The following is an 11853-nucleotide window of genomic DNA, read 5'->3' on the forward strand; positions in this document are numbered from 1 at the left end:
GAGTTTTGTTCCAAGTGACCTATGAAAACACTACCCTGTTCTAATGCAAATCCACAGACCCCAATAAGCCCAGTCCTGCCCAGATCCCAGCCCAGCACTCTGTGGGCTTTGTATTTTGATGAAATACTTTCTATTTTTCTATGACCTAAGTAACTATCTTGCCCCCCTCCCCAGAGTTTTTAAAAGTAAATCGTGCAGAATACATCCAGAGTCTGCACCATCTCCCTCGACCCATAGTTTGAGAGTGAGATGTTCCCAGGTCTCTTCCCCCACGGTTTGCAAGGGCTCTGCTGGATGGCAGGCAGCTCCCTGTTTGTTTCCTGGGGCTGGAACAAGCCACTGCTCTGGGCAAGTGAGTCCAGCTGCTCCCTGCAGTCCTGAGGCTGCCATTCTGCCTTCCTCCCATGGGGACTGGCACGGGAGGGCCAAGTCCTGGCAGCTCATCATTCACAGCCCTGCTGTGAGAAGCTGGGTGTTTGGAGAAGTGGCTGTGAGGAAGAAACAGGTGAAACGTTAGGGATTAGTTGTGCTTAGGACTCAGCAGAGGAAACTCAATCGGTTTGCAAATTACAAGCAATTCTGCTTTGTAAAACAGTTCTGTGGTGACTGAGAGGGGACAGGGGACCTGCTGCAGCCTCTGCAACAGAGCTGGTGTCTCCCTGGCAGGGCTGAGTCCAGCCTGGCACTGGATGGTTTCTGTCCTGGTGTGCTGAAGACGACCCAAGGCTGGGAGAGCCGCAGGCACAGGAGTCGGGGAGCTGGCAGACAGCGTGGAGGAAGCTGTTTGCATTGCTCCAGCCAGGGCTGAGACTGCAAGGATGCCTTCCAGGACCAGCGGCCAGCTGGGAACTCAGCCAGCACTAAATTCACACCATTCTTTTACAAATCAGGTTGGTAAGAAAAACACGAGACACAAACTAGTGTGATTTCCATAGCAACCTCAGCGGAGGTTGAAAAGTCTTTTGTAAACATAGGGCTAAACCTGAGGATCAGCTCCGATTTTCTCCACAGAAAGGGGAAGAGAATGGAGGCTTAATAAATTCAGGCCATACAAATGAACTATAAATCTCAGAAGGAGCCATTCCCAACCTCTCTGTTCCCCTTTCTGTCACCCTCTCCACATGCACAGCACGAAGCTGTCTGAAACCCAGAGCCTAACTTCCCGGCTCTGGCTTATCTCCATAAACTGCACAAAGCCTTATGCCCCTCTTCCATTGCAGCTGACCTTTACTGGCTAATTCTGTGACGCACACACAGCCCCAGCACATGCCATGCCATTTCTGTAGGGCCACAGCGACTTGAAACGAAATTTGGCTTGCAGTGGAGGCCTGTACTGCAGCCAGCTCTGGCTCCTCTTCCCCACCATGGCTTCCTCCAGCTCCATCAGGCAAGCGTGGATTTGGGTGTACCAGCCCTCAGCTCGTCCAAACGCTGTTCCTGCAGATCCCAGGTGTGACTATGGATGCAAACAGCACAGCATCCCCCCACTACCTGCCCGCGGGGCAGGGCCGTGCTGCGGGGAGCGGTGCCGCCGTTCATCCCTGTCAGCACACAAAGCCCGCGGGCCGCGCTGGTTAATGACCAAAGTGACACGAACAGATGGCGCAGGCAGCCTGCCACGGGGGCACCAGGAAGTGCTGTATCGCTTACACCCTCACGGGGAAGGGATTTGGCAGGGCTGAGGGCGCCAGTGAAAAACACGCTGAATTTTCATGCTGCTCAGGCTCTGCTGGACAGAGCGCGGCAGATGCCGGAGCTGCCCTTGCTAACGCGGCCTGCTGGGGACAGACTGCAGCCCTGAGAGCGTGCGTGAGGGGACAGGGGACATCAGAGCTCGGCAAACACAGCTTGGGCAGGAGCAGGATGCAGCTGGGACATGGGAGGAGTGGTGCAGGGAACGAGGAGGATCTGAGTTTTTGAGTGTCTGAGGGTGTCAGAGCCAGGCCCTCCTCAGTGGTGCTGAGCCATGGGATGAGAGGCTGGAGTGTAGTATTGCACGAAAGGGTTCCAATTTTACACTGGAGCACAGGCAGTTCCACCCAAAAATGAGACAGGGGCCTGTTGGAGTGAGCCCAGAGAAGAGAAATCAGATGACTGGAGGGGTGGAGCACCTCTCCTACAAGGAAAGGCTGAGAGAACTGGGATTGCTCAGCCTGGAAAAGAGAAGGCTTCGGGGTGACCTAATTGTGGCCTTTCAGTACCCAAATGGACAGAAAGATGCAGAAGGACTTTGAACACGAATTTGTAGTGACAAATGGGGCCACTGCTTCAAACTGAAATAGTGTGTTTACATGAGATATTAGGATTAAATTCTTTGCTGTGAAGGTGGTGTTGCTCTGGCACAGATAGCCCAGAAAATCTTTGACTGCTGCATCCCTGGAAATGTCCAAGGCCAGGTAGGACAGAGCTCTGAGCAGCCTGGTCTAGTGGGTGGCATTCCTGCCCACATCAGGGGGTTGGAATAGGAAGATCTTCAAGGTCCCTTCCAACCCAAACCATCCTATGATTCTATGAGGAAGAACTTCTTCACTGTGTGGGTGATCAAGCACTGGCACAGGCTGCACAGAGAGGGTGGGGGTGTCCCCCAAAAGCCCTCTGCACACAGCCCTGAGTGCCACGCTCAGGGGACCGTGCTGGAGCAGGGGGGTGGACTGGGTGTCCCTAATGGTCCTTTCCAACCTGAACCATTGTCCTGTGACTCTGTGCCTTCAAAGAATCCCATTGAGGGTGGCAGAGCACTGGGACAAGCTGCCCGGGAAGGCGGTGGAGCCTCCCTGTCTGGAGACATTCCAAACACACCGGGACACACTCCTGGGTCACCTGCCTGGCCAGGGGGGCTGGGCTGGGTGATCTACAGAGAGCCCTTCTAACCATAGAGCTTGGTGATTCTGCCTTCAGCCTCCGTCCAGGCTGCAGGGTACAGACATTAGGAGGGGGAATTTCTTTACAGAAAGGGTGATTAGCTATTGGCACAGGCTGCCAGTGAGGTGGTGGAGTCATCGTCCATGGAGGTGTTCAAAGAAACGACTTGCAGCACTCAGTGGTTGACAGGGTGGTGACAGAGCAGAAGTTGGGTTCGATGACCTCAGAGGTGTTTCCTCGGTGTCCCTCTCCCCCCACGGACCCGATTCCGTGGCTCTGTAGGCGCTGCGGGCGCCGCACTGGGCTCCCTCACACGGGGGTCCCTCACAGAACTCCCGCCTCCGCCCGCCCCTCACCGCACCCGCCATGACGGGGCCGCCCGCGTCGCGCGCCGTGACGTCACGGGGGGCGGGGCGCGGCCAGGGCCGGAACATGGCGGCGCCCTCGGCCCCGCGGCCGCCCCGGCCCCGCAAGGAGCCGCAGCCGCTCGTCATCCCCAGGAGCGCGGCCGAGGAGCAGCGCCTCCGCCTCGAGCGCCTCATGAGGAACCCGGTGAGGGCACCCGCCGGGGCACGGCCCGGGGCGGCGGGAGAGGAGAGGGACGCCAAGACCCCCCTGGGGTCCGTGAGGGGAGAGGGACACCGAGACCCCCGCCCCATCCCCTGGGTCTGTGAGGGCAGAGGGACACCGAGCCCCCCACCCTCGGTGTCTGTGAGGTGAGAGGGACACTGAGACCCTCTCGGTGTCTGTGAGGGGAGAAGGACGCCGAGCCCCCCACCCCTGGCTCTGTGAGAGAAGAGGGACTAACACCCTCTTTCTCCTCCTCCGAGGTCCGTGAGGGGAGAGGGACCAACCTCCCCTCTCTCCTCTCCGTGAGGGAAGAGGGAACCGACACCCCTTCCCCGGGGTCTGTGAAGAGAGAGGGACCAACCAACTCCTCCTTTTCCTTCGCGATTCCATGACGGGATCGACACACACCCCCCTCCTCCTTGCCGGGTCCCCGAGGGGAGAGGGACCGACCCCCCTCACACTGTATTGCTGGGAGGGGAGAAGGACCTGTCTTTTTTGGGATGCTGTGAGGAGAGAGACGCTTCTCTGGGAACCCAGGGGCCCCTCAGTGCTCTGCCCGCTGGTCTTTCCTTTATCCACCGCTTTTAATGTGTGGGAGCATGACCCTGGTCCTCTAACTGGGTGTTTTGATCCTTTCCTGAGGAGGTTTTCGCCAGGAGGAGACTCTCACTCCCCTCTCTGTGTGTGCTGGAGCAGGCTGAGACTTCCCTGCACCACGTTCTTCCTCTGACCTTGCACCATGTGTTCTCCCTCCCCTGCTGCTCCCTGTCCTCTAGCTCTGGCATGGAAGGTGCTCAAACACCTTTCATCGTTTCCCAGACTGCTGGCAGTGGAATTCTGCTCAGTTCCTGCGAGTGCTTGGAGGTGCTGACATGCTTCCTGCTAGCTCCCGTGCTGAAAAGAGGCACAGACACTCCTAATCCTCCTGGGGTTTGTTGACCTGCAGGCCTGAATGTGAGGGACAGAGAGGATCCCTTCTGATTCTCCTCTTCTGCCTGCTCCTGATCCCTGTGCATGAAGAAATTGCTGCAGCTGTGCTCCTTCTGAGATCTGTCAGTTGGTGGAAGAGGCTGTTGTCAGATGTATCCCTCTTTTCAACAATGTGTTAAAATTGCAGACTTTGCTCCTGGAGGATACTGATGGCTGCTTGGTTTGTTCTTGCAGGAAAAGACTGTGCCAATTCCTGAAAAACTGAATGAATGGGCACCACGACCTCCCCCGGAGTTCGTTAGAGATGTCATGGGTAAAGATTCTGTTCTTCAGATAACTCTGGTGTCAGCCACAGTTAACTTAGAGAAGTGTTTAGCAGGGAAGGACAGAGGTGGCTTTCTGCTGCTCATTTTGCTGGAGAAAAGAGGTGTGAAACATGCTTTGAGAGCTGATTTTTCAAGTTTTATTTGGTTCTCTGGTTCCACTTTTCTGCTGGCTGTCAGAATGCAGAGAGAACAAAGCCTGTGGCACTGCAGCACGTGGGCTGCCTGCAGTGCAATAAGCTGCTGCTCTGGTGATGACAAGTAAATGATGATGAGTAAATCTGTCCTCTCCATGGATCTGAGAGTGCTCTGGAAGATTGGCAGTGTGAAGTCCTTCTTTTGACTGCTTTGAGTCTGAATCTCAGGCTGTGAGAAGCAGGCACATGCAGCAGGTGTGACTGTGTGTGCTCAGGTAGGGAGCTGGCAGCTGTGCCAGGACCCTGACCCGAGTACTCTGTGTACACTTCTACCTGCAGGGATTAAATCTAATAGCTGTGGTATAAACTGGCTGCATGTAGAAGTTCTGTCTTTCTTTGAGACCTTCATCCTTTCTAGAGGTTTACTTGTTCTTATTTCAGAAGAATTGATCTTGGACTCAAGTTTTTATATGCTTCTGAATGAAATCTGCTTATTGGAATTCTCCCATGGCTTTTTCAAATAGCTTTGCTGTGTGCTTGAGTGAATTGTCTTGTTTTTCTGGGAGTACCTGACATGGTGGGACTCTGTTGGTATCAAGAGCACCCCTGTTGCAGTCCCAGCTGCTGGGTTTTAATTAGGTGTCTTCTTTGAGGCTTGTATTCCTGTGCTTTCCCTTGAGAAAGGGCTCGGGAGATAGGGGAAGAGAGTGGAGCACAATGCTTAAAGCTCCTGCAAGGCTTCAGCATGCAGGCTGATGCCAGGACGAGAGAGCTGTAGGGATTTAATTTATGAAGAAACAGTTGAAAACTGTCAGTGGCTCTGTCTTGCATGGGAAAGTACAACATCACCTTTTACCACCTTTCTGTTGACCTTTATTTTGTGTTTGAGAAATGCTGAAAATTAGTTGGAAGCAGCATCAGCAGGGTATTGTAGCTCACCTCTGCCTGTAAGAGACTGGGGAGTGCATTTCATCTCCAGTTCTGTGCCTGCCTTGATGTGCAGCTAAGGGTGGGCTCTCCAGGGGGGTAGTTGTAGGCCCTGCAGTGACCCAAAAGTGTGTGGGTTTGCAGCTCACTCTGGCTTTTGCTTGTGAGCTGAGTTTAAAATGGTGACACACTCCATGTGCTGTTGGTAGATTTTCATCTGACAGTGCCCTTTGCTGTGTCCCACCCCTCAGCATCCAGCTGTAGTGATTTGTGAGCATCTGTTTACCTCCTTTCCTAGCAGACTGAACTCTTCCTTGTTGCAGGTTCCAGTGCTGGGGCTGGGAGCGGGGAGTTCCACGTGTACCGGCATCTCCGTCGGCGAGAGTACCAGAGGCAAGATTTCATGGATGCCATGGCTGAGAAGGTCAGAACAACTCTTTATAACTGCCCCCTCCCCCAGCTCTTTGTTGTTCTTTGTAAATCTGTGTTTTCTTTGAAAGTCATGTACAAATAATTCCGTTCTGAGCCACCCCTTGTCAGAGGAGTCTGTAGGAGTGTGTGATCCGTGGTGTCTGTGTCAGTACTGAAACATTTGGTGCTTTGTGTCAGACGTGCTCCATCTCCTGTGTTCCCTGGGGTCCTAGCACGCTGTAAGGCCTCATGGGAATGTGTGTGTTCTCAGGCTGACTTGAAAATGCTTTAAAAGCTGGAAATCCCTGACAACACTGCCTTGCACAGACGGAAACAAAGTGAGTGCCTGTGCACAGAGTTCAGATGTTTCTTTAAGTCCTGACCGAGTAGAATGACCCCTCTTTTAGAAAACACTATTGATATACTCTCTCTTGGCTGAGATGAGTCCGTATGTTAATGTTTGTGTCTCCAATTATTCATTTGTTTTTATGGAAATGTAAATTAGGGCAGAAGCCCAACCTCCCTCATTTGTTCTGGTGAGGATTCCTCCCTCAGGAGGTTTCAATGTTTGGCTCAGGTTGCAGGTTAAAAATGCTGTCTGTACAGGAGCCATCCCTAGGAACGTGGCTTTGTATAAAGAAGCCAGACAAAATCTGGCAGAGCTCCCTTCTGTATTTTGCTAAAAGACTTCTCCCTAAAAGGGCATGACTTTTAAAATAAGTATTTTAATTTAGATTGTGACGAAAGTATGACATGTGATCAATTACAGCAAAGACTAGATGAGGAATTCCAGAAGAAACTGGAGAGGAATAAGATGATTGCAGAAGAGCAAACAGCAAAACGCAGAAGGAAGCGGTAAGGGCAGATTTTTCCCAGGAGGCTTGACATGGAAACCCTCACTCCCTGTGCCTCATCTGTAGCTGCATGCTCTGGATAAACACTGTCATTCTGTGTCTGCATCTATCAGCTGGGAAGTCTGGCTGTGGAAATTAAATTTGTCAATGTCAATGTTTGGTTTCCAAAGGTAGCTGTAAACCTGACAGGCTTTGCTGGGGTGGTTTCTTTTCCGTGCCATTGCTTGCAGGATAACTTTGGACTGGTTGAGCTGCTTTTGCTGACACTGTGGCTGGTCTTGACTGCAACATGCCTTGCTGCATATTTGTTTTAACAGTGTCAGGAAAGGTTTGTGTCTATATCTGGCTTAAGTTTATGTCTGAATCATTTGATACCAAGCAGTTTCAATGCAAAACTGGGTGCTGCTTCATGGGTAGGCTGCTTCTGCCTACCCCATTGAAATGTCTGGCAGGCCAAGTCTAATAAGTTAGGTGCAAATACAAAAAAAGGAATTAAATCCATCTTCCTCTTAAATTTTAGACAAAATGAAACAGTTACAAGGTTGATTCTCTCAAGAAATAGCCTGAGCATTGTAGTGCAGTGACACAAGAATTTAAATCCCATTCTCTGTGTCCAGCATAGGTTTCAGGAAAAGCAGGGAATCGTGCCTCTGCTCTTTCCCAGGGTCTGACCCTGAGCAGCCTCTCCCTTGCTGCTTTGCATGCTGTGGCTGAGAGTTGCTGTGGAAAGGCCTGTGCAAAGTGGCTCACTGCCATGTTAACACAAAAGTGCACAACACAAACACTGTTGCCATCTTAGTTTAATTTAATGTGGTCCAACAGATGGCCAGCAAGTCAGATCTGGCCTGCTGCCTCTTCCCTGGCTGAGATGGAGAACAACTGTTCCAACAGCAGATGCTGCCTAAACACCACCACCTCCTTGTCCCCCTGCTATGCTCTAATGGTGTGGCTTTGCCCTGCAGGAGCCCCTCTAATTTCCCTCACCACCCTTCTCTGTCCTGACCCAACAGGTACAGCTCCTGGCTCTCTGTTTCAAGAGAATTCAGTTAAGCTGTTGAGAGAGGAGCATGTGAATGCCAGGCTGCTCTGCCTGTATCTGCCATTAACTTGCCAGGTTGCCTTTGCTGGGCAAAGAGAGCTGGGTTGTATGAATTGAAATTCCCTCTTACCCCCAGTGCTACTCCTAGGGCCTGACATCCTGAGAAGGTACAGCCAAAGAGGAAGGTCACAGCATACTGCACTATTTTTGTTTTCTTCAGTTGAAGTATATATTACTGGTGGTTTTTTCCTCCAGTGTTCAGTTTCTGCAGCCTGGGTTTTAACACCATTTTCTCTTTGTGTTTATTAGCCTAGGTAGATAAAATGTGGGGGCAGTTTCATTTTTGTTCCATCTGTGTTCTTGGAGATTCATGTGTATCATAGTTCTGGTTGCAGTGGAGTCATGAAAGACTTTTAAAAAATCCATTAATCTGAAAACAAGATAGAAAAGTTGCTCTTGATCATGTGCTAGGTTTACTCTTGCTGAATTTTCAGTTGAGGCCAAATTTAAGTTGAACCTCTCTTCTGAAATCAGCTTTTCCAAGATGTCTGTAATATGTCCTTTATCAGTGTGTGAATGTGCAGAAGCTTTACAACATTTGATTTGCCAGAGAGTCTTTCTTCTTTGCTTTATAGGCAGAAGTTAAAAGAGAAGAAACTGCAAGCTAAGAAAAATAAACTTGAACAAAAGAAGCAGGAAAAAGGTCGGTGAAATTTAGTTTACTTTTCTCGGGACTTGGTTCTGTTCCCTCATTAAAGCTTAGAAGGCTTTGTTCTACCCTCCATCCCAAGCATTCTCAATACATGGATTAAAGCCTGAGCCTTAAGCTTGTTATTTTAGCTGATGTTTCAAAATCCTCTTTGAAAGCCATCTATGTTGAGATTTAATCTTACAAATAACTTGGCTGTTTGTGAATATTTTCCATTTATTAGGGGGAATTTTAGACAGCAAACTGTGGAATCTGAGTTTGTGGATGTTTTGCCCCAGCTATTCTGATGAACTGCACATTCAGAACCTCAGCTGCTCAGAAAGGCAGGATTGTTAAAGGCTGTGCTTTTTTAAAGTATGTTTTGAATGTGTATGGGAAAACAGGTGAAAAAAATGGACAGAAAGAAACTGAGTTATAATTTTGTGTGTAAGAAATTGAGCCACCTTGGTACCATCTGTTCCACAGGACTATTTTATTTCACAGAAATAAAGGTGAAAAACCTGACTGCCTCTGTTCTCCTGCAACATTAATTTCTCTCTTGAAAATTAATGTTCAGCAATGTCAGTGTAACTGTTTGAGCAAACTTTTGCATACTTGTTGCTTCTTTTCAGTGAGTATATTTTGGCTTACTCTTTCAAATGGTTGTCCCTTGTGAATTAGCACACAAATGATTAATCTTAAAGTTACAGCAGTTCCTGGTAATTCTGCTGGAACAGTTGCTTGTCTGACAGTTCTACCTTATTTGTGCTTTGCTTTTCAGAATTGGATCAGTTTCAGCTGAACCACTGCCAGCCTTCCATGTAAACATGGGAGGGCAAATTGTTAGGTTAATTTTACTTGTGACAGCAAGTGAATGTAGCAGAGTGAATTTTTTGGGTGTTTTGTTTTGGTCTTGTTTTTTTTTTTTTAAGCTACTCATGTATGAATTGTAACTGGGAGGAGAATTTAAGTATGAGTCAACATTTGTTCATTTTGAGTGAACAAACAGAATACCCATCCCTTAGGGAGTGGCTGGGAGCGAGGAGAGCTGGATCAGGGACTGGCACTGTGGTATGGGATTGCCCTGTACCAGTTGTGGGGCAGGAGTGGTTTTGTTTGGCACAAGTTCCTGAAAGACAGAATCCAAACTCCCTGGTGTTTGTAACAAAGTTTGTAAAGAATTTCTTAACACTTTGCAGTCTGTGGTTCTCTTTGTAAAATAATAATATCAGGGGAGAGAGAAGTCCCTCTTAGCCATTTTTAGTCAACTGGCAACAGCTGTTTTTTTTAGTTTTGTGTGCCCTAGGTTGTAATCTGAGAGTTTTTTTCAAATTGATTAAAGTGTATTTGTTGGATATAGCAGGCAAACATTTGTCTTCCTTTTTGAATGAATAAATCAAACCTCTGAATTTCCGTGTTTCATCTTTGTTGTAGTAAAAGCATTAGGAGGAAGGGCTGGCACTGAGTGGGGTCAGCTGTTGAGGTTGCATTAATGAGCAAACTCCCAATAAACGCTCAAAGTTCAGCACTTCACCACGCGGTGGCATCAGACCACTGAGCCTAAATCCCGCATGAACTGGTCAGGACACGGACTGGGACTGGGCCTGAGGAACAGGAGAGAGCAGAAAAATGGCTCTTGGATTCAGGTCCCACTTTATGCCATACCTCATTTTTATTATCGGTTATTTAATTTCTAGTAGATGTTTTCTGTTTTTTTAACAGACTTCACAAGTTCTCTGTGACCCTTGTTAACCTTAGGCATATCTTCCTGAGTTCCTGTACTGACAGTATAGCAAACAGTCTGTAAAAGTTTATGGCACCTCGTGGAGTTTCTGTGAACTTGGATAGGTTGTAGGAATATACTGAGTCTTGCCTGTGGCTTCCCAGTGTCTGTGTGATCCTTCAAAGTTCATCCTAGCCTGCAGAGGTGAGATTGGAATGAGATAATCTATCACCTTAGTGTTTCACTGTCTCTGTTAGGAAGAAATAATGTTCCAGAGGAGGTGGAGTTGTTTAATGATGGACTTGGTAATGTTGGAGGTAAGGGAATTCCCCAAGGGAGAATTTGATATTCTGAGCTCCTCATCACTCGGTAGAATTAATATAACCTGATTTGTGTTCCCTGAGTATCTGGGACTGCTTAGTTGTGAGATGCTTAACAAGGAAGACACAGGGGAACATGTTACCCATCCGTGCTAATTAGCCTGACCTAATCCACATTTGCTGAGCACCTGAGAGTGTTTTGCTGTGAAATGCTTGACAGAGAAGCCAGGTGGGAGCACCTCATCCATTCATCCTGTTTGTGTTTGTAGAACCTGGGCAATCCCAAGAGCAAGGCAGCAGCGAGGATGACGAAGAGGATAGCAAGGAGGAGGAAGAGAAGGAAGATGATGCTGAAGAGCCAAGTTTTGTGATGGGAAGAGGATGAGGCCTTCCAGGGACAGCTGGAAACACTGTTCATTGCTTTATATTCAGGAGCATGAAAGTCTTTCATCTCAGCCAAGCAGAACCCATTGGCGTACGTTACATCTGCTTAACGGGCATGGCCTTCACGTCACAGGCCTGAGAGAAAATGATAGAGAAATGCCAAATAAGAGATTTTTTCTTAATTGCTTGTATAACTGCTGTGCAGTCTGCTCTAAGTTTGCTCTAAAGAGTCAGCCATAAGTCTCTATGACCCTAGAGTTCTTTCTAAAATGGCCCAGAGTGTTTTTCTGTCTGAAAGCTAAAACATAACTATTACCATTTAAGGGAAATATTACTGTGAAGGCTACGTATTCTACTTATCTTGAAGCTGGTAGCAGTGGGATACATGAATCTAGGGGAAGAGTTTAACCTGAAGTAGAAAAGTGGTCTGTAGCCAGACTCTCCTGCACTGTGAGTGTTCTGCATTTGGGGTTTTGTATGGGGTCATCTCTAACCCAAAGAAATCCGTTTATGTTGCTAGACAAGTTCTATAGATTTTTAATCTGGATCCCTTTTTTAATGCTAAAACTTTCCCTATTGCTTTTCTTCCGTGTTTTCTAAATTAATAAAAGGGATGTGTTGGATTGTTCTGTCTTCTATTTTTCTTTTTGGAAGAGGATTTCAGTAAAATAAAGAGATGCTGCAG

At 48.5% G+C, this 11853-nt stretch overlaps 1 protein-coding gene across 1 annotated transcript; it reads left to right on the plus strand.

Moving 5' to 3' along the window:
• Nucleotides 1–3273: 3273 nt before the first annotated feature.
• PRKRIP1 (PRKR interacting protein 1) lies at nt 3274–11791 on the plus strand. Its single transcript, XM_053995693.1, has 6 exons — nt 3274–3414; nt 4597–4675; nt 6073–6173; nt 6930–7015; nt 8689–8756; nt 11054–11791. The coding sequence occupies exons 1-6, from the start codon at nt 3295–3297 to the stop codon at nt 11167–11169; spliced, it is 570 nt and encodes a 189-aa protein (XP_053851668.1). The 5' UTR covers nt 3274–3294; the 3' UTR covers nt 11170–11791.
• The last annotated feature ends 62 nt before the right edge of the window (nt 11792–11853 follow it).

This window comes from Vidua macroura, chromosome 20 (assembly GCF_024509145.1).
Source record: "Vidua macroura isolate BioBank_ID:100142 chromosome 20, ASM2450914v1, whole genome shotgun sequence".
NCBI classification, from domain to species: Eukaryota; Metazoa; Chordata; class Aves; order Passeriformes; family Viduidae; genus Vidua; species Vidua macroura.